The sequence below is a fragment of the Rhea americana genome, unplaced genomic scaffold, assembly GCF_003343005.1.
Source record: "Rhea americana isolate MKP2758 unplaced genomic scaffold, rheAme1 scaffold_308, whole genome shotgun sequence".
NCBI lineage: Eukaryota > Metazoa > Chordata > Aves > Rheiformes > Rheidae > Rhea > Rhea americana.
Window position 1 is genome coordinate 496,914 of NW_028186433.1, and position 23,066 is coordinate 519,979.

At 45.1% G+C, this 23,066-nt stretch overlaps 1 protein-coding gene across 3 annotated transcripts in view; it reads right to left on the reverse strand.

Moving 5' to 3' along the window:
• TANC2 (tetratricopeptide repeat, ankyrin repeat and coiled-coil containing 2) overlaps positions 1-23,066 on the reverse strand; it is a 238,284-nt gene that overhangs the window by 12,826 nt on the left and 202,392 nt on the right. For all 3 annotated transcript variants that reach the window (XM_085309950.1, XM_085309949.1, XM_085309948.1), the window contains exons 16-22: positions 20,680-20,788; positions 15,813-15,935; positions 14,537-14,773; positions 11,967-12,152; positions 10,034-10,127; positions 4,397-4,530; positions 3,822-3,945 (exon numbers count right to left, since the gene is read on the reverse strand). In XM_085309950.1, coding sequence (XP_085166076.1) covers positions 3,822-3,945; positions 4,397-4,530; positions 10,034-10,127; positions 11,967-12,152; positions 14,537-14,773; positions 15,813-15,935; positions 20,680-20,788 — 1,007 coding nt within the window. The remainder of the gene's footprint in view (positions 1-3,821; positions 3,946-4,396; positions 4,531-10,033; positions 10,128-11,966; positions 12,153-14,536; positions 14,774-15,812; positions 15,936-20,679; positions 20,789-23,066) is intronic.

The window sequence follows — 23,066 nt, forward strand, 5'->3', positions numbered from 1 at the left end:
ACACCACGCTGCAAACTTTTTCGCACTTAGATCCGTAGGCTTTTCTGGCAAACATCATCTGAGCAGCAGGGTGGATCTGACATCCCTCATCTGAGAAATCAATCCCCCCCCCCCTTTTTAACTGATTTTTATCAAAAAACATTCCAGCTTGTGTGAGTCAGAGATGAACACCATTTTGCAGCTTCAGCAGGTCACAGTGTACCAAGGGGAGCTAAGTCAATTCAGCTCCACTCATTTAAAAAAGCATCTATGTCCCCTCTTCCCTTCCCTCCCCTTTAACCAAACTGACATAATTTCTAGCAGTATTTCTCCCTGAACCTAACCCAACATAAATACAGCACTGTGGGATAAACTACTGCCAACTGCAAGCCAAGGACTTGACRTTTTCTTGGATGAAGAAATTGTGCTGCCATACCGATGGGTCAGCACTGCTTCATGTGGCATCTGGGCCCACGTAGGAGATTTTAACAGCAGCATTAAGCAAACACTCCTCGTCAAGGAGCAAAGGCAACTTGGGCTGCTGCGGTGCAGGCAGGAACCTAGCTCTGGTGTGCCGAAGGGACCCGTAGTAGCTCTKCTCCTCTAAGGAGCATCCTACCTGCGGGATGTTCCTGGGATGAATCGCTACTGCAGGATTTTTCTTCTGCAGCTGAACACTAACCCACTCAGCAGGCGCTCCTTCCTGGCTCCAAAACACTTAGCGAGCGGAGGAGTAATGCGAGTTTTCTAACCCTTCCCATTCATCCAAGTTGGCGTCTCCCCTGCTTAGCGCACATTACCCAGATGATACTGAACCGATGCAGCTTCCAGTTTGCCCAACTTTTTGTTTGCGGAGGAGTGAAACAAATGAGCATTTGATTGGAATCCGTCCAGCAGGCTGCAGCAAGAGCTCTCAGCCCAGACGCAGCGCCCTGCCCGCTGGGTGCCAGCGAGGGAGGTGGCAAACAGGCGCCTGAGGCAGCTGCTGTGCTGAGGAGCTCCRCTCACAAGACACCTCAAACGTACAAAAGCTAGATGAAGACAACATAAACTCCAACCTCCTACCAGCCTTCTGCTAATGTTGCCCCACACTACAGCCCTGAAACCCTTCTGAAGCTCTGCAAAAACCCTCTAGATGATACTCCACTAACCCAAGGCTTTTGCTTACCAAAGCAATATAAAGGCTCATGTCATTCATTCTCGTTTGCGCTGGCTGCTGGCTTGGAATSAGCCAAAGTACTCTCTTGTTTTTCCTCCCTGACTCTTCTGAAGCAGGTAGGAAAGCTCCARCTAAAAAAGGGATGTCTGGAAAGCCACAGTGTTCCTCAACCTTCCCACTYTCCTGTGCAACAAAAGGGACATGCTGGACTCCAGGCTGACAAGCAAAGACTTCAGGGTATCAACGCAGCAACGCAAGCTGAAGGTCTAAGCAAGTGGACAGTGCAAACTGCTTCAAAAATGCTACGACGCTGCTTCGAGGCCCGTTGGACATGACCTCCACAGCAGTGCCATGCTCCGGGCGCAGCTGGGCTCCCACCACAAGCTCCACTTGACGCTCTTCACCTGAAGGCATCTTTCATCCCTTCAGGGAGCTCCGACCTACTTAGCATTAAGGCAGTCAGACATAACACAAACTGATGGGTTTTGAGGGCAAGTGGCTTAAGGTGACATCATGGGACAGATCCTCGCTGCAGTGGGAAAAATTTTGGCTGGGTAAGACCAGCTAACTTCTGAAAAGGGCTGAGCTGCTGCTTGCCCGGAGAAAACTAACTGGGTAAAGGGAAGATTCTGTCACTGAATATACAATCCAGCAAGCCTGCAAAAACGAAGCAGCTAGAAAGAAAGAAACTGCTTTGAAGCTGCTGGAGCGTCAGACAGAAGCAGAAAGTGGCCAGGATGGTCTGATAATAAAAACCRCAGGGGGCTGGATTTTTGCAGAAAAACAAGATTCAGAATCAAGGTCTCTCAAAACTGAATGATCACCAAGAATTATCTTGCTCTGCGTAACACAGATTCATACGAATATCAAAGTTAAATTCTCTGCAACCAAAGAAGTTTAATTCACTGTGCACGTGTCCATTATTTCTGGATATTAGTGAAAGCAGGAGCTAACTCTAGAAATTTTGATTTCTTAAATGATTGATGACTGCAACTCAGTTAATAAAAAGTGTTTACAAATGCTGTGTTAATCAAGTACAGTCAAAGGAGATTTGCTTTGCAACACACTAATTAATGCTTATGGCTTATGATTCACACTTTGATTTTAATGAAACATTGAACAGGACTGTCAAAGCCATTTTAATTAAAATATACTGTATAGCACTGTACTATGCCCAGGCATGAGTTAACTTGATAGCATATTTGGTGAAGTTTATTAAGCTATTTAGAAGAATGAACCTTTTTAAGCATCCCTTATGAAAGCTGATTTTTGTATTTTTGACCTCTCTAGCTCTCAATGTCCAAAAAGCCAGGGACATATCATGCACATCTGCTGCCCATCCCATAGTCAGGGTCACATTATCTGCTATTTTCACCCTCCACTAACTCAGACTTGAACAACATGCACAATTCTCCAGTCTGTCAAAAATCACGTATTTTAAGCTTTTTATGGAGATTCAAGTCAAGCGGCTAAAGGGGCCACGGTGCAGCTTGAACATACAGCAAGAGTTAGAAATTCAAATTTTAGCAAAAACTCACCCTCAGAAAAGAATTAATTGAACTAATTCACAAAAACCTCATGATCAGCCTCACATCGATCTTTGCCCACATCCCTACACAAGTTACAGCATGGAGCAGCAAAGATCCCACTGGCCTGCGGCTCCAGGACAGGCAAAGAGAACTTGCACTTGGAAGCCTGGTAATTTTTCAGTGAAAAAATATTTTTATAACTGCTATAGAAAATATTCAAGTGTCTCCAGTTTTGGCTGAGAGGTCAGACACATGTAATTTCTTATGAAGGAAAGACCTCTTCCCAAACAGGACTCCTACCTGAAATAAAAATATCAAATAACAATGTAGGAACTAAATGCTATGTCTAGCTAAAAGATAATGGAAAACCACCCAAACAAACAAATGAAAAAAAACAGCTATTTGTCAAAAGAAGAAAAAAATAAAATATGTAAGGAACTACAGAAATAAGAAATCATTATGTTCCCACAGGCTCCAGGCAGCTTATTGTTCTGACTCACCTCAAATGTACATCAGAAATGAGTAAAATTAAAATATGCTCTTGCTGAATGAGTAACTGCTAGTGAAGGAGGGTTACTAGGAACTAAAAGCACAGAGCAAAGCAAATCCATGAGTGCAAAACTGAAGACTGCTCCCTCAAAACTTCTGTGTTTTATTCTTAACGTACACACCAAATCCTTGCCTACGTCAGGGCGTTCACCTCCTACTCGGGCTGCAATCCCAGCCCTAAAAACGGGAGCGTATAACATGCCCCAAGCTCTGGTCCCGCGGCTGAGGCTCGCCTACCTCTTCCCTGGTGGTGTCTTCATTTGTGCACCGTTTGCTGATGTTTGCCAAAGGGGAGAGCTTCAAGCTGGGTTCAAGGGCACGTTCTTAACTCAATGCTCAAAGCACCCACCACACGATAGTGTTTTACATTCTAATAAAAATATGTGGTTTTGTGAGTACCCAACACTAAAAAAACGAATAGCCAAGATTAATGCTACCACAACTTGAGTCCTGTCCTCCCAAAAGCCGGACAAGGTGCTGAGAAACCTATCTGACCGCCCCATCCAGCAGTGGGCTCACACTCCTCAGCTCCAGCCGGCCAGGAGACAGCGTGGTGGGACCTGCCGTGGCTGGTTTCCGACGCGCTTCCCCCCATGTGCTCTAACCTTGTGCCAGCAGAAACTCCACCGTGCCCAGATGTCCCTCGGACGCAGCCATCATCAGTGGCGTCCGCCCCTGCTTGTCTGCCATGTTCACGTCAGCGCCGTGCGTGAGCAAGAGGTCAACGATCTGCAACACACAAAGCAAGGACACGTGTTGTATGCGCGGGCTGCCCRTGCGGTCCCCGAGTCTTGAAACCTCACCCCAAAAGGTGCGATGTTCTCCGGGCTTATGGCTTGAGGATAGAGCAAAGGAGGGATGAGAACGATAAAAGGAAAGGGGGGGGGGGAATTAAGAGTATCTCCTCCGCTGTTGTGAAATGGCAAGACAACACAGTACTTCAGCAAAAAATTGTCCGTATCCAGCAAGAGCTCAGGATGCTCAAAATCCTGCCAATGAAGGCGCACACGGTCCTTACGCCGGGGTCGCAGTGGCCAAGCCACTTCTTTTCACTACTCTCGTGTTCCCCCAAAGGGTYGCAGTTTTTCTTCTCTTCCCGTATTTCAGCTAATAACGGGCACCAGGTCGCCACGCTYGGGAGCGCAGGGGCTCGGGGCGACGCGCCGAGGAAGCCGCTCACCTGCCAGTGGCCTTGTCGCACGGCGCTGAAGAGYGGAACGACCCCGCGCCGGTTTGGCTGGGCCACGGCTGCTCCTTGCTCCAGGAGGAGACGGCAGACATCCAGCTTCCCTCGGCCTGCCGCTGCTGTCAGAGCTAAGGGAGAGAGAAAAGCCGTGAAAAGAAGAAGCCGTGTTGGCTAGGAAGGTTGTTGCTATCTAGACAGGCCATTCTGCCTGGTATCAAGAGTGATGGTGCCTAAAATGCCCAGCACACCCCAAGCCAGGCAAAATGAACCAAGAAAATGGATGGGACAGACTAGCACAGCTCAGGTTTTTATGAGTCATTTTAGCTTTTTTCCACAGATCATTTCTCCCTGCGAAAGGACCTCATAACGTTACAGAAAGAGGCTGATCGGGACAATCGGCTTTTATGATTTTCAGCAAGTAGCAGCTAAACCAGAGGAAAAGGAGAACTGGAATAAACACCAGGCGATCGGCAGGCCTGGGCAACCAAAGGTCAAATCAGCATCCTAAACAAATCTTAAGTCACTTCATGAGAAACCTTCACTGCTTCCCCTGGTGCCTCCTGCAGCTTTTCAGCAACGGAGTCTACTGTAAAACCCAGGGGCTCTAAGGCAAAGCGTGTCGTAGCATGGGCACGACTTCCATAGAGAAAACCAGATCTTTCGGGGCTTTCTTGATGAGAACCTTCCCAACCTGGAAGCTACATTTGACCAGTTTCCTCGTGGATCTGGCTACATGAGATTCCCAAAACCCAAAAGCACGTGAGAGCGCGTGAGCTGGGGTTACTGGCAGATATTGCTAGCCAGCTCGACGTGAGTGAGGTTTGTGGTTTTTCTCTGCCACAATTAGCATAGAGGCATGTTAGTCACATGGTGAAACTCCACTTTTAAGGTCTCATTTTAGTCTGTAAATCTTTGCAACCCCACTGGGAAAGCAACTGGAAGGCAAAAACTGTGTRTTCATGCTCGCATGGTGTCCAAGTAAAATGCTAATTCTGGCTTTTGGTTCTGGGCCAGCACAGATCCTACCAGCAAGGATCTTTATGCAAAACAAAAATTATCTTTAATTTTCAATAGTGCAGGTGCTCTGGGTAAAGGTATCACCTCTCGCCCTTACCAAATGTGCTCTGTAAACTCTGGAAATATGGCTGAGTTACAAGACACATGCAATCTGAAAATAGCTCCAAGCGCAGGACCTGTCTTTGGTATTAATTTTAGACTTTTCAGTTCCTCCCTCCTCTCCCCTAACTTTCTGTGGATTGCAGCAAACTCCTCGGGCTCCACGTTCTGCTGCTTCTAGTAGGAGTTTGAGCAGAAGGTGGGAGTCTATTTCTAACTGACGTAGCTTGTTTCTTCTTTGAAGTACATTTCTGTGGGATGGCTGATTACGAGGTGTTGATGGGTTTTCAACTGCAACACTGTTAATGGTGGGGGATTTAATTAATCCTCTATTCTGTTCTGCATTACGGCTGAGTTCTGCTTCTCGCGGGGTCGAGAGCCACCAAGAGTTAAAAGAAAAATCATCCCTCTGCCACGAGCAGAACATACTGCAAAATCTATAATCAGATCCATGTGGGTTTTAAACGTACGCTACAAATATAGAAGGAGGCCTGCGCCTAATGTTCAGAGCAGAGGGACTGCTATGCAGGGCTTTGGTTCTATTTCTGAACCTGCCTGCACTTGAAATGTTGCAGGTTATTTTGGGGTATTTCACGTCAAAAAGGCTTAAGTTTGCAACAATGAAAATACTGTAAATCACCTAGCGTTTAGTGTTCACCATGAAATCCACTTTGGAAAAGACTTTGCTGGCAAAGGATGATTTGATTCATACCCTTTACCGCTCTGCTTTGCTGGCTACTTGGACTGACGTGTCTTTTTGCTATTTAATTCTTCTGAGTCAACCCTACCGGTGCTGGTACGCAGCCATGGCCTGTCCTTTGCAGTTCCCACCTAAGGGAAACTCATGTGCTGCTGTTGACTGGTGAACATTTAGACCTTGCTGCTTCAGGATGGTGTCCCACTGACAACCTGCTTTGTTACCTGCTGGCAAGAGAAAGGGATCCAAGAACATCTTGCGTAACATGGAGATATCCAAGCAACTGTCTTCAGAAATGGAGCAACTCTGGAAGGAGTGAAAGGAGCTCGATCCAGCCAGACCCTCGGACAYCAACATGACAACATATGCCCTGACTTCAGGGGTGGCTGTCCTCTGAACAGACAGCTGGACTAGGTATCTCCTGAGGTCCCTTCCAACTGAGTCTAGCCTGTGATTGTAAGGTGAGCACCTTGGCCTCCAATTTGCTGAATATTCTGCTGCTGCTCTGAACGTAAGTGCTATAGCATCTCCAGCCTTCTGGTCAAGATAACTTTTGACATCCATATGCTCCATCTCCACTGCTAGTCACCTCAAGTCGATAGCCCTATCCTGTGGTATCAGTTGGTGTCCATCTGTCCAAGCTCAAAAGCTCAAACTATTTCAGGAAAAAAATTCTAGAAGTATCTGCTTATTTAAACTTTTCAGCGCTCCTTAGGTGCATTTATCAACCTGTTTCTGATGTTATAGAGCAGTGTTCAATACATCCGTGGCAGCTATCAGTCACAACACAAGTTAAGGTTTCCCCTATGCTGCCTACGTGTTGAAAGGAGACTGAAAAAGCCAAAGAAAGGTGATGAGAGGAAATGAGAACAACGGGAATGATTTAGTTTAACACCAAGCTCTGAAATTCTGCTGTCTGAATCAGCGTGAACAACCCAAGTCCACAGCGTGCAGCCAAGCAGCAGTCCACGAGATCCCGAGCCAGAAACAGCAGCTTTCATCCTGAAACTTTTCTGTGAGGATGTAGTGCCATCAGTCCAAGTCAACAGGTCATAACACAGTGYTGGCATAAATGTCACACGACAGCTCTCAAAACATGGCTAAATAGAGCTTGAGATAAGCTTCAGGAGCAGACATGTCCCTTCAGTCAGCGAGCGACCCAGCAACGTCAGACAAGCCATAGTCCGCAGCACAAGGGATTCGCTAGGGACCTTTCCGCACTGCCTGTTGAGCAAAATGTGTCTATTTTCTTAGAGAAAGAACAACTTTATACGGAGGAGGAATTACTAAAGGGCAGTGCACTGCCTAGCTCCTGTATGGTATCCRTACCTATCTCACAGCCTGGCAGCAGGACAAATGCTTTCTGATGTAGTTATCATTCCTGTATTTGCACCTCTAGCTCTGATGGGATTGACAGGAGTGACTCAGATACGTCTGTGTTGGATTTTGATACTAGCCTTGTCCCAGGGGTAAATATTCCATCTGGAGTTGGCTATACTGTGCTGTTAGCAATTCCTGAAGTTATGATGCAACTTGGCACTGCAATTTGGATGCTATTAGACTGATATCACTAAGCCAGGCAGCCTGTCCCGCTCTACAGAGAGTAGACACGTGAGCAAGAAGTATCAAAAGAGAAGAGGCACGATTTGGATTTTTGAAGCAGATGGCTCTTTTTAGGTGAAATCAACATCTCTCTTCAATTTTATCTAAAATTGCCATTTACTTTTAGGAAAATGAAAATAAAACAAAGTGAAAGGGAGTCCTGYGATCAATATAAACTTGTCTTGCCTGCAGTAAGAGGAAAGCATCCTCAATTTGATKACTGGCTCTTTTCTACTACCGTTAATTTTAAAGACATAAATGGGTATTCCTTTGAGATGACTCTTCAGTTTGTGTGCCATTAACGGATCACAAGTCCACATTCCCAGCTAGCCAAATTTACTCGAGAACTCCCCACAGCTACACAAACATCTGGTAATTACTCTAAGTCCAGCTTTCGGCTAGATTTAGGGGAGGGAGAGGTAGCGGGGGGAGGACAACAAAACGGGGAAGAAGATTTAAGTTGGAAGAGTCCCTAAGGCAACAGTCAGGCCTGGAGGGTTACACAGGACCTACAGAGAGGCAGAATCACAGAACACAAGGAAGGAGGAGACAGAAGAGCTGGGATCTGTCAGACAGAAGCACTGGAGCTCAGCCGCCAGACTGGGCAGCACGGCTGAGCGGGGAGGGGAGGACCAGGAGGACTGGGACCTGCAAAGGCTGACCTCCAAGGAAGAGCAGAGAGTTAGACAACAGCTCGAAAAACGGGTATGGCTTTACAGCAGGTTTTGTGAGATTTATCCAGACAACCCAGGACTCCCTTAGCTCAAGGGTAACAGCTGTAGTATCTGACAATGCTTACGGGGTTACACTGCAGAGCGATATTTTAGTGGCTTTTCATCAAGCTCTAAAGACACCTGGATTACCCTCCTCTTCTGCAGTCTAGTAACAAGACAGTCCACAAGACGCAGATACCAGAGAGCATTTTGGATGTGCTCTCTCTGGCCTGGTTGCTGCTTTGAACTGAGTGCTCACCTGTAAAAACGCTGTTGTCCTGCCGTATGCATGTGTAAAATTAGCAACCCTCAGTTGTTTCATTTGGATAGTTCCATATCCAATTTCCTTTTTTTCCATGACACCCTATGGGCACTTTTAAATTGCTTATTTGTAAATCTTGGCCTTATTTCCACTAATAATGGCACAAAGCCCTTGCTACGCTGCTATGTCCCTGCGGGTGGAGGGAGCTGCTTCCTTTCACAGTGCCCTGCAGCTGGCTCAGGCCAACCCTGCTCTCTGCCAGGCTTCATGCTGCGACCGCTCACTCCTACAGCTTCGTCCTTTAAAGCTCAGGCTGCTCAGAGGTGAGGCTTTCTCATACACTCCATTCATTACGAGGCTATTATAAGGCTACGTTTTCCAATGTACAGTGGACGAGTCAGCTCAAAAATTATCCCAGCTATTTTTTTTTCGTCTAGCATGAAACATCCTGAGCAGACACAAAGCTACAGGTGACAGAATAAAATCAGCACTCTGTTACTCATACAGGAACATTATCTTGGTGGATTAACTTCACAGGAACATTACTGGTGATGCAGAAAGATTAGCGAGCTGAGCACAAAAGACAGTGGATAGTATTCATGAGGTCACTGGCATTAAAAGTTAACAGCTCCAGATCTGAATATTGGAAGAAATGGAAAGGATGGTGCAAACGTTGCATGTGAAGTGGATAAGGTGAAGGCTGCTTTTGTTTTGGTAGAGATTAGAAAATGAGGGCTTCTGGATTGATACCCCCRAATACAGCAGAAGTTCTCCACAAAAGGATATTTGTTTGATTATCAGGTGCTAAATAACGAAAGTTTTTTCAGAAAATCAAAGGATAAAGCAGTGGTCATCGTACYGCAAACTATGGGGAAAGGAGAGAGAAACAGGGGGATGCTTTGGATGAATATGCCAAATACCAAAAGAGAAAGACAACCACAGTTCTGCGTCCATCGGACTTCACATGAGATGTTCCAGAGAAATTAGTTGCCCAGTTCTCGGACGTACTGCATGCCCACCCGCTCTTGCAGAGTATTTTCAGTGTTTTCAAAGCTAAACTCCTCTGTTTCACTTAAGCAGATTGCAGCTCCGCCTTGGCGACCGTAAATCACCTGAAATCCAGAGAAGCTGATCCTTCCTACTTCATCATCACAAAGGCAGGAATTGGGGCAATACTAGGTAACAGGGAACCCATAAATACGAACATGCAAGAAAGCAGCCACAGCATCTACAGAAATCACCTGTCTCTCCCCAAAGGCTGTCAAAGCTGTTGATCTGTGCTCGCTCCACCTCCTCTTCATCTTTTTCTGGAAGATCGAGCAGGTAGGAGACAATCTAAAACAAAATGACATGTCAAACTCACGAACTGCGGYGCGTTACATATGAACTGCTGACATCTTAACACGAGCTGCTCTGAATACACAACTGAGAGTGAACAAAGTCTCCACYCGGCACCTCCACCCAAGCAAATATTCTTCCTGAAACCAAGCACGGAGCCTGCTGCCCTGTACAATTTAAAAAAAAACAAGTGTCTTGAAGCAAGTGCACATGATGAGCCATTGTAGTGTCGGTTCCTTATCGCTGAACATGTGGCTGTTTTGCTAGAGATGACACGGAGCCTGCAGCAGGTGCTCCTTCACCTGTAGGTTGAGCTACAGATGCCACAATGAGCAAAAAAAAAAAAAAAAACCCAAAAAATTAGAGTTTGCCTGTCTGTATTGCCTCTTACCTGGTAGCAAGTATGATTGCCCCCTTGCACTGCTGGGGAAACCGAGTCATGGACAAACGATGCAATGACAGTGATAATCATCAGCCTCTTCGTTATCCTCAGGCACCAGCCACGATGAAGTTACTTCTAGAAACTATTAGAGCCTTTCTAGCAAATACCATTTTTTTCAGCAGATTGTTACAAAGAATTCTGCTATGGTTTTCTTCCGGCTGTGGATGCTTGAAACTCCAGAGAGACAAATTAACTTCTTCTAAGGGTAAATTAAAGGATTTAATTAACTGAAAACTGGCAGAAAATGTCAGTGTTTGGATCATGAGACGTGAGAAAGCAAGAGACTCTGAAGAAAATAGATATTTTACTTTAGCAACTGAAGGACCAAAACCATTTTTCTTGTTCTGGGAGAAAWAATTATCTGCTGGGACCTAGGCAACAACTAGCATTTTTGGAGTATTTTGGAGGAAATGATGCCTGCTCCACCGCGTGCAGCTGTCTGTGGGCACAGGCTACCTGGCAGRAATACGAAGCAGGACTACAGCGTGGCTCTACCAGTGATTAACATCATTTTAAAACATATTATATACCTGTTTTATCCCTAAAGTGAGAGAAAACCAGGAAATTAATAGGCAGCTTATGTCTCCTATGACTGCAAGCATCTCAAAGCAGGGATTTTTAAGTATTTTCTATGAACAGCCCTGTGCATTCCTGGTACAACATAATTAATTCCAAAACTGCTTTTTAAAAGTTATAAACGTGACTAAAATGATTTTGGGGGAAACTCCCATTCAAAAAGTTGTGCGCCCTGTTACAAATTGTCCTCAGAGTGCCGATCTTTAGGCCTTTGAAGTCACATCTGCTTCTAATCAGCTCAGCTCACAGTCACTTAGCTAATAGGAATTTCCCAGCTTTTTTTAATTAGCTCCTCCAATCTGATCACATTACCTCTGTTTTCCTGGATTATACTTAACGAAAGCAAAATCTAAACTCGAGTATGAGGGGAGCGCAACTTCCTAAAGAAATCAACCAACACAAAAATCCTCCAACACTGCTGCTCAGAAGGAAAATATGCATCGTTTACCGTATCGGCGCATCTCTGCGCAGGACAAGAGGAGCAAGATCTTCCCAAACGTACAGTCCCAACCTCCAGAGCCTCGCGCTCCCCTAGCAGTGCTGGAGGAGCAACGTACTGTTTACTCACCCTTGTTTAAAGGTTTATTCCAACAACTTAAAGGCTTGTTACGGTTCCGCTCTTGGAAGCCTGCCCAGACCACAGGCTTTGCCAAGGGATGTGCGAATCCCACTCCCTGCGATGGGAAGGGGAGGACTGGAAGACGACGGCACTGACTCCACCTCCTAGACCCTCTTGGCTCAATATTTTGGCTTGGAAGCATAGTTAACCTTTGATTTCCCACCCCACCGAGGCAAAGCGGTGCGCGGGGCAGCCTTACCTCCGTGTAGCCCATGCTGGCCGCAGCGATCAGCGCCTGCTGGATGGCGTGGCTCTTYTTAAACACTCCCTGCTGCTGCCCAGCCATGGTCCAGTCGCACTGAATCAGAAACTTCACCACTTCCAAGTGTCCCCTGAGAGCGGCATGAACCAGGGCACACTGACCGTTTTTGTCCAAGTGATCCACCTTGAAAAGAGAGGACGGCAAAAGGCAAATTAAGCCAAAGCCCCAGCAAAGCGGCTTCCTTTCCTCAGAGTTTCCAGCCCTGGTTTTAAAATAATATGCCACATGTGCAAAATGTGCATTTTTCTAGTAAACTATCTCTTCTTTGACCAGAAAACCACGAGTCCAAAGAAACTCTGCCTCAGGCTTAGGCATCCTCTTGGCCACAAATGTTTGTTTTGGGTAAGTTACCTTTTTTTTTTTTTTTTTAGCTTCAAGTTTTTCACAGACTCACAGGCTGCAGAAAAGCATTTTTTCCCCCTGTGTCCTGAAATGCACCAACCATATTTTCTTTTTGGTTGAAATCAAACATGCTGATGTTGTCTCCTTTGTCCGTGTCCACAAAAGGCAAAACAGCATGTTTTTAAGATACCATTTCACGACACTTTCAAAAGGGACAAAAGTGTCTCAGCTTGTAGCCTACCACTCTAACGGGAATTCAGTGCTAGCAGAAGTCAATAGGAAGCGGAGATTTTGTCCGGCAGTGGGAACCGTGCTGGGAGGTTTTCGGGCGAGAGCATGGCTTCACCCGGTGCCTGAACACATCAGCTGGGATTTCTAGGTCCCGTTATCATACAAGTTCGGTCCGGACAGGATCAGATAGTGTCCTGCTGATTAACCACTCCACGTGTTCACGCTCTGCACCGTATTATTTCTTATTYGTGAATTTACGCAGCAATCACTGTTTAATGCTTCCATGCCATTATCAAACATCTCAGCCTTTGAACTCAACCATGCTGTTATCAGGCCATTAGTTTTATCTTCCCTTTCTTGGAGAGAGGACAGATTCATTGATACTGCTTCATACCCCACTCTTAAAACCTCCCAGCAAAACCTGAGTCCTTTTCTCCTTTACACYGTCCTCACATTATAACAGACAACAGGGCAAGAGCTAAATGGGTCCCTCAGTCWTCCTGATGTTCATACCAAAAGTGTATAAACCCATATTTTGCTTTTTGAACTCAAGCTAAACATATAGAGAAACCACAAATTGTTTCCAGGAGGCTCCACTTCAAATACCAGCACAATTCTTCTCTTCAACAGAATGTTTAAACTTAACTCATTATATACAATTAAAACCACAAAACATTCACCACGAAGATAAACAAAGGGTATTTTTCTAGGATGAGTCTGATAGAAGCTTTTGGAAAAATGAGTCTGGATGTGATATTTAAGGAACATGCTGTCCTGCRGAAGCAACGTTGTCATTTTAACATTGCAAGGTTCAAGGACTTCTCCAGCCGTGCTTCAGGGCAACGTGATTACGCRGCTCCTACGCGAGACCTGAATTCCAGAATACTAATTACACTCGCAGGAGTTATTTGCCTTTGGTGTCAATGCAGCACGTTCAAAGCGCTACATTTGTGCCGAAAAGCAAGCTCTCTGCAGCAGCACCCTGCGGTCCTCTGTTGGAGGATATTCTTTAGTAATAGAACAACAAAACATTGTGACAAATACACCRAAACCAGCTCCTGATAGATACCGCAGCACCCCAGGAGATAGGAGACTATGGCCAGTTTAGGATTTTTCCTTGAACTATTTACTACTGTCCTCAGACCYCTTGGTACAAGTTCCATTAAATAATCTGAATACATTGTCACGGTGCTTTTCAAAGGAACCTGGGACACCCAATAACCCTGAAAATCCCAAATACCATTGCACCCAGGGGAAGCCACTCTAGCTATCCACGGGGAGATTCCTGACCGCCTGTGTCGGCATGCAGCGCTGGCAAGGGCACTCCTGGAAGGAAGGAGTCCAACTTCAGCAGATATTAGGGCTGAGGATCAGACTTTTCTTTACTTTCCTCTACTATTATGGAAAAACTCCCCTGAGGCAGGCAGGAAAGATGACAGAGTTGGCATTTCTTCCGGTACCTTTATACTCCTGTAGCTGCATTTCATTCTTAAAAGAACCTAAACTTTGCTGTTCCAGACTCAATGACGCTGGTTGCCCAAGGAGACTTTCCGTTCTTCTGAAGGAAAGGGGATCTCCCCTGCAAAGCAGCAGGGACTCAGTCCCATTAACCACCAGGAAATCTCAGCTTTACTGGCAAATGGCAACAACAGAGAGGTGAGTGAGAGGCTACTGAAAAAACAGCATATGTTAAATTTAAATAAAGTTCAGGCTGCACTGTGGTCTTTGSTCCATTAGCGTAGTTAGACTTGGTAGTACCATCTACCTTGGCTTCCTCAGCAACAGGCATACCGGTAGTATTTATTACAAGAGAAAGAAAGAAAGGCACAGAAAGCCTGTTTCTTYGCAGATATTTTGGTATATATCCTGCCTGCAACTTGTGCCCTTCCTCACAAAAGTAAGACACAGCTGTTAGAGGAACATGGTGACGGTACCTTAGCCCTTTTCTTGCACAACAGCATGACAATGCTGAGGAATCCAGCAGCAGCAGCATATCCAAGCGGGGTCAGGCCACTTTCAGAAGCAGCATCTACATTGGCCCCAAACTCCAAGAGCAAAGCCACCATCTCCGTGTAACCCAGGTGAGATTGGACACACAAAATCGGGGCGTTGTTCAAAACTTCGGTCCGGTAATTTACATTTGCACCTCCCAAAATCAGCAACCGACTGACCTGCAGAGAGGAGAAAAGCTCTTATTAGTGGAGTTTTATTGGACAGAAATTAGCTTATTGTCAGGACCATCAAAGAATTAAAGCCAGGACCCCTGGCATGTTTCAAAATAAATATCAAAGGACATAAAATGCCCAGTAAAATCACTTGCCAAATATGTGGTCCCATTTTAGGCAGAGTGAACAATTTAATCTTTCACCTGAACAGCTGGTAAGTGCTTTGAATAGTGCAATWTACTCCATATCACATCAAAGTCACTACAGCCATGTTACAACAACTGGGGACACTGAGAGTCTTGCATAAGGATGTGAAATTAAAATACATAGTTGGAGAGTGACTTTATTCAACTGTCCTTCCCGTAGGATCCTCTTTCAGAGCTGTCTTTGGTTATCCCATCAGCTTTCCTGGCTGGCTCAGTTCCATAGGCAGTTGGTAGCAGGGTGGGAAACACTATACCTGAMGATTAAGAGAGTGCAAAGGGAGAAGGAGGCGGCCACCAGGCTTGTCWCGCCCACAGGGGCAGGCCAGGGGGGAAATGCCAACTCAGATGAAGAACAGTTTGAAATCTGCATCTCTGTCTGAAATCCTCTCTGCAGCAGAATCAAATGCCCTTCAGCTGACGCGTTCAAACGTATGAACGCAAACGTGTACGAAGCCGCTGAACTAGCACGTGCCACTCTGCGTGGCATCACCTCCGAGTCAGCGCCCGTCTATGCCAGAGTCCTTTAAGGGACTGTCAGATTTCAACACCAACTGTTGCATCCCACATCTCTGGGGAAGAGAAATACAAATGAACCACGTTGTCCAGGAGTCCAAATGGCACTCCTCATTAATAGCAATTAAAAGGAGATCGCCGGTGAGAGCAGAAGAGTTAAGGGATCAGCACRTGTTTGTAACAAAACCCTAAGTGAATGGAAAGCCTCCCCCTGAGTCCTGCTGACCTCCAGTTACAGACACCACCCTGCACTTGSGTTACCGCACATCAGTAGAAGCTTCTCATTTAAGCTCTGAGCCACCTCCTGCCTCCTCTCCTGCCAGTACCTTTATGTTYGGGGTGTAGAGATTTCTCAGTGACGCCAAAGCCATCGAAAGACCTTCGGTACTGTAGGAGATCCAAAGCCCTTGCAGGATGGAGGAAGACACCCCGACTTTTTTACTAAGCCCCTAAAAAGAAAAGAAAAGATGATTTAGATCTAATCCCCTGTAGATCCACTTTGCCACTGGGTGAGAACATTAGAAGAGTACTTCACAAATTATACTTTTACCAGCAATAGAAATCCAGCCAAGTAGTCCAGGATTAACTGAATCATAAATYGTACCCACACTCACTTAAATTCAACTTTTATCGCCAAAATACAGGCACTTTGTGAGGCTTGCTTAAAAATATACTAAATTGCATTGGACAGATCCTCCTGGGTGTTAACTGTCATGGCAATTCACAGCTGTTGAAGAACCACCCTACTATCCAGGCAGCCACACGCATAACTGTAATGTGAAGGGAGCACATTTACTGCTGGTTCCTCTCCTGCAGCAGAGCATGACAAGTTTGGCCCCATCTCTTTCTTATGGGTAACAAAGAGTTTCAAGACACTAAGGTTTATCCACAAGGTAACAAGACCATTTATCGCATCAGACCTTTGCAGCACAGCTTGTAGGAGATAACTTCCCAACTTACTGCTCCCATCTCCAAAATCTAGGAAAAGCAGGATAAAACTGCAAGCATGCTGAATATCCGCCCAGCTCCCTGCCAACACTGTGTTCTGCTGAGGAGCACATCATGCTTCTTTCTTTCTTTTCTTTTTTCAAATAAAGTACGTAATATTTTGGTGGAGCTGATTGATGAAGTTTCTTTATTATTCACACGGTTAAACCAGATGGCGACACCYGATAAAAGATAAGGATTAAGGAAGTCTTCCCAAAGCCTAGCGCAGTATTCCCATACCTAACATGGGACCACGTCCAGCTTTTCCTGTGGAGGTACATGATTAAGCTATGCTTAATGGGCGAGAGGCGCTGATGCCCTTCCTGGTGACGCTGCCTGGTGGACCACAGAAGGGTGAAGCGAGCTTCCCACCCGACCAAAGGGGCAAGAATTGCTCTGCAACAACCAGATGCTGGCAGACGCTTGACCTCCGATGGGAGGAACGGGTCAGCGACTCCAGCGCGGTGGCACGGCAAGAGAAAACCAGCACGGCTGGCTGCTGTGCCCGGCTGTACRGAGCCGCCCTGCATGTTGCTGTTCTGCTATTGATTTACCATCAGACCTGCTGTTTCCAAGGCAACCGCGCAGGCATCTCTAATTTTCTGTTTTGATATGTAAGCCCTGATTTCCACCTCCTTGCACGCTGTGTGGTCATTTATATTGGCGCAAAGCAGCAGGATGCCAGTTCGGTTTGCCAAGGTTTTTGTATCCCTCTACAATGAGAGAGGGACACAGGAGACGCAGGGCTAGGAGAAGAAAGTCAGCACTAAAAGGTGGGATTTGTTTCATCTAAATGAAGGTGTCTTCAAGTGCAGAAGCCATCATCTGAGCCCACTGCCGGACTCAATTACCTACCTCTAATATATACACGTTAAGAATATTCTAAATCATCGTACCAGTCATGAAGAGATTCGTCACTTAAACAGTTTCACCTTTAAAAAAAGCAGCAGACTAGATAAGCTGTTATGAATAATCAAGAGCTTCAGGAACTTGTTTTCTTCAGTATTCAGGGAATTCATACAGAAAAATGCTTGCATGTGTTAGAGGCAGAAAAAGAGCTTGGGAATTTTAGCCCTCATTAAGGTCTGCCTTTGAAATGACACAGTACCTGACATTAGAGGTCAGTACTAGGTTTCAGAGGAAGCATGTACGCTTTTCAGAATAGCCATCTGAAGATAATCATATATGCTATAATACCTCAACCACTGTTTTAGATCATATACATGCAGGTTATTGGTGAGATGCATTAAAGATATTTTTCCTTTACGGAATAAATACATCCAACACCACTAGCATTCAGCTGCTGAAAAAAATTCTTCTCATTTTACAGACAGTATCTTCTTCCTTTTCTGTTTCCCTTCTCTGCCCAGAACTGTAAGGCCAGTTGAATCCCTCTAAGCAAGAATAAGCCCCAACATGACACGGTATCGAACTGCTGGAATGAGATGAGTGGTTTTCACGACACTGCGACCATCAGCCATGGGACCAAAGGATGAGCAAAGGCTGACTAACGTTTCATTCAAAGCACTCTGCCAACCCCTCACGATCCTGACTCTCAACCAGTCCATACTTTTCAGTCCTGCATCCTTGTATGCGGCTGTCAGCATCCTTCATCCCTAACTTGCTGCTTCCTCCGCTATTTTGGTCTCTGGCCCTCCTTGTACGTCCCTACACCTTTGCCTTGGCCATAGTGTGGTACAATGATTTCTATGACACATCTAAAACCACTAGGAACAAGAATGAAACCAATTGCTGCCTATGATCTACAACAGGTCACAGATTTGATACCAACTAAGTTCAGTAGGAGATCTTTGCAATGCTGTTTTACCAGGAATATCTGACACCTTGACCTAGCAGAGTGTCACGACGAGTTTTTCCTGCCTGTAACTGTCGCTACATCCTCACGTTAGGGACAGGGGACGTTCATTTCTGGATTACTGACCTTTTAACTAACTAATTTAAGATGAAATTAAAGATTTCTCTTTGGCTGATTTTTAAAACAAATGGAAGTTYTGCTTGAAGCTTGAAGTGTAGGTCTCCTTGCATCGTTACTGCACATTTCTCTCCTTGCCCTTTCATTCCATGCCAGGGCTTCCAAGCTGGGTTTCCATATGTTCCTGTTAAGAYTGGTAATTGCTTTAAAAGACTAAAACATTTCCCCCCACTTCCCAAACTGTTTGAGGTTGTTTGTGCTTAGAAAAGAAAATCAGCAGCTCTCAGCCATCAAGCAGAAAGGGGAGCGTGAAAGACTCCTTGCACCCCTTGTCAAAGCACCTGGCTGGSACTCTGCGTCACTGATTTCTTCCACCTTGAAATTCCAAACGTCCCGTTGTTATCCGTACAAACAGCCAGCGGATTGGAACTGATAGGAATCAGATGAAGGAAAAATACGATTTTCGTCGCTGCTCAATCAAAATATTGTCTCTATATCTACCTCCCAGCAGTGCCTGGCTGGACAAAATGTTTTAATCTGGTTCTAATGCTCTCCCAGCTGTATAATGGGTAAATATAATGGAATTACAATGATGTCAAGCCTCAGTAAAAACCTTCAAAATTAGGATGTGTCTGCATAAAACTGCTGCTACAATATGACACGTCAGGAAAAACACAGGGAATTTATGACCTGACGTGTTTTTTTCTTGGCGGAAGGCTCATGCCATACTTGTACTGACTTCACTAAAATCAAAAGGAATGAAAAGCTCAGAGGAAGAAAAGGCTTATTGAGAAACAAACAGGGTTGGTAAAAGAGGAAAAGGAATATGCATACATGTAGTCTGAATTATTTTCTTTTAAGAACATTCATGAACTTAAATGGGGTCTGTGGTATTCCATTGCAATGCCTCCTTCAAAAGCCAACACAGCTYGCTTCATCCAGTCAACATGCACAAATCTTCAGTAAACAAGCATTAAAAAAAGGAACGAAAATAAGTCTATTCAAGGAAAATCAAAAGACTGAATCTTACAGTGTTTCTAATCCATTTTATCCTAATCCTTTCAAAACTTTGTAAGTATTTCTAAATAGCCTTCTCTTACGCTCATCTGTCAACGAGACAAACTATTCTTATTGCAAAAACAAGGATTTTGCCAAGTGACTGGAAACAGAAGATCGTACTGATATTTCTTCATACATTAACAGGCGTTTTCTACCATTGTAAATATTGCTCAATTAAAYGTGGAATCTACAGGCAACTTGTGCACTTAATGAAAATTGTCATTTGTTTAGAGCTTGAAACCCTGCTATTTGTTTGTAACATAGGAGTGTGAAATGATGAAGATTTGGAACCAGCTTTAGATGTCAATGGGGGCTGAAYACTAAACTCATTGCTGAATTTGGCCTTGGGAACATAACTCAAAATTTGAAAATTATATGCTGATCAGATAATATGCTGATCTGGGGTTCTTCTCTTTAGCTCCAAACATCATTTTTTCCAGATGAGGAAGCCTTGCCACCACACTCGAACATTAATTCAATAAAGAAAACTCAATAAACAAATAGAACTGAGAAAGCCATAAATGATCTGTTTGCTCTAAAAATACTAATCAGATTTCTTAAGCATAAAAGCACAAAAAGTCATAGTTAGGCAAGATAAAAAACACAGCCTGATTTCTACCACTGTTTAGTACCCCTAGATCATCACAGTTTTGAGAAATCTTTTTTTCCTGCGACCTAACAAATCCATATTCTGATTAAGTGTCGGAGGGCCAACAGTCATAGAAAGCTGATGCTTAATTTATGGGTCATACTGATGCTTGTGTCCAAGCTTGCCGTTTAATTATTCAGGTGTTAAGTCTTTGCACGAAGAGTGAAATGGATAAACCATCAGATTGCAACGTGCTTTCTCCTTACAACCAAACCTTTGAGTTTGAGTCTTTAAAACCACCCATTTCAAGGGATTTATTTTYTCCTAGACCTTGTTACAGGAACTCATCTTACATGGAAAGAAACCTCTTGAGGGGGCAGAAGAATAATTTTAGGTGGCGAGGCTATCTGCTGAATTTATGATCTGCAGGATGTTTGAGTTTCCAGGATTTTATATGTACCACTGCCAGCTTTTTTAAAGCTAAATTCTACATGTTGCAGTAGCCTGGAGCAATCACTCTTCTTACAGCAGCCCTAAAACAAGAAGAGGCTGCAGACTGCCAGCGCTGGCAGACTCCGCACAACGGAGATGAGGTTGGCACGAGCCTTCATTTGATTCTCGTTACCTTAAAAATATGTGCTTTGAGAATGTGGTGTCCCAGTTCAATAGTTTGCTGTCGATTTAGTTTTCCTTCTTGACGGGAAAACCAGAAGGCAAGTAATGTGTGGCCGCTCCTGAAAGCAGAAAAAAAGAGGAAGTCAGTATTTGCTTGTTTTACTAGCAAAAAGAGATTTTTGACAACAGTGCCTGGTCTTGCTAACCCTTCAAACTGAGCTTCAGCAAATAGAGCTGGACTAATTCTCATTGGTAAAAGCCATTAACTAATTGCACAACTTTTATTATTGGAGCTCATATATAGCTCAAAAAAGAAAAAAAACACACGCTTGGAAAATAGCAAAAATAAAATCATGCATTTTATATAAGCATACATAAATTGGAAACTCAAGAGGTACAATCTCACAACCCGCCAAGTGCTATTTTCATACTCAGTTTGCAGAGCAAAACGGTCCCTGTGAACCATGTCGTCGTTCTTAGGTCCTTAGAAAACGACACGTTTCAAATATCCCCGTTCTGAAAGTCGGCCTTAAACAACAACTACGTCCTCCAGCCTCGGACAGTCCCTGCAGAGCAAAGCAACTTTATTTYTATGTAAAAATTTTCCTAAGCACTTTTTTTAAGACCACGGAGCCTTGACACTGAGTGCAGAGAAAAAGGGAAGTTTGTATCAATTTTGGAAGTCTTTGGGGAGTCCCCAAACACATTTCCCTTCTGGGACTGAACAAAACGCGATGACACGTAAAAGGAAACACAAATCCCGAAGCCGAACAAAACCGAACGCAGTACGGCCTGCAGCTTCAAGGGGCCCTTTATGGATGGAGAACGCTAAAAGCATTTTGCGTAGCGAAACGACGAGCAGGCATTACGGAAGACACAAGGTTGTGCCGAGACGGGGTTTACGAGCACACCCAAATCCAAAGTGAGCAACGACCCCTTTCCCACCGGAAAGCCACGCTCCTTCTCTGGCCAAAAGACCGAACAAAAGTGGAAGATCTGCGCGCTGTGGCCAGGCATTTGGCAAGGTCTCGCCCAAGGGAGCCTCTGGCCGGATGGCTAGTACGTGGATGCGGCTGAGCACAGCCCGAGGACGCCTTTTTCTTCCGTGGYAGGACTTGATGCCCGGGTCTTGATGGGTGAGGGAGCGCTGCACCGCATTTGCCGCTTTCACCAGAGAGTAACTCTTGTCACTCTCCAAAACAGTCAGGTGCAAAGGAGAACCATCAACTCAACCGACAGATTRCTCTTTGGAACGGTTTTATGCACCAACGTTACCCCTTAACGTTTACGGCCACCTGACCTAGGAGAGGATCCATAGGGAAACTCTTGTTGGCTTTGCCCGTCTCGCTCCTCTTCGTGCTCAGGTGGGACCCTACAGCTCTGAGCTCCCCGGCTTGGCCCTGGCCAAATGGGGCTCCTCCGCAGCTGATGTGGCCTTCGAAGCTGAGATGCTTAAAATTGAGTAGGCTGCCTTTCCTTCCTTCTTGTTTTCCCCTCTTTTCTCCCCCTCTTTGGAATTTGAGTCTATTCTGRCTTTTGAAGACGACCGTTCCTCCAGTGCATTTGCTCATGCCACTGATCAACCCTCAGGAATATCCAGGGAAAGAAGAAAAGAGACTCAAAGGAAACAAGTGACTGTGACACACAGCTTGAGCTTTGTCAGACGCAGCCGCAAGCTGTGGAGCGCGGCAGTTGCTAGATTTTATCCATCCCCATTAGCAAAACCTACAACCAYTCTAATATGCTCAATACCTCTCAATAGCTCATCAGCTTCGCGTTGCTCTGCTGGGGCTTTGGCCAAAGGCCAGCGCAGTCACCTCAACCAGAAGGTTGGTGGTGCAAGTCYGCTGGGAGGCTCTCTGCCTCTACTTTTCTCATCACTAGAGAGGAAATAATACCACTTGTTTGCTTGCTGCACGGGACTGGCTGGAAACTCATGGAAAATGTTTGGGAAGACTGAATACAGCCATAACCGTATTAGTAGTAAGCACGAACTGAAGATCTAGAACTTCCAAAGTGCCTTTTCTTTGCAGAGAAAGATGATGTGCAGCTCCTGCTGGATGCACGAGCCCAGGTTGCAAGGTTCGCTCCTGAATTGCTTCTCTTCTGCAGCTGGGAGGGTATTTACCAAAACGTAATTATATGCATGACTTTGGCAGTTATGAATAAGGCGTGCACAAGCTACGGCAGAATGAAGTGCGGTATTCATGAGTAATACATTACCTCTGCAGCATTTCCCAGACCTTGGCTTTGGGCTTGTTGATAAATCCTTGCAGTCGCTTGCTCTGTCAGCTTTAATTGTATGCTAAGGCAGATGCGAAAGCGCAGGCTTTTTATTTTTTTTATTTTTTTTTTCAACAAACAGCGGAGAATGGCAGTAATGATTTCTACATCAAG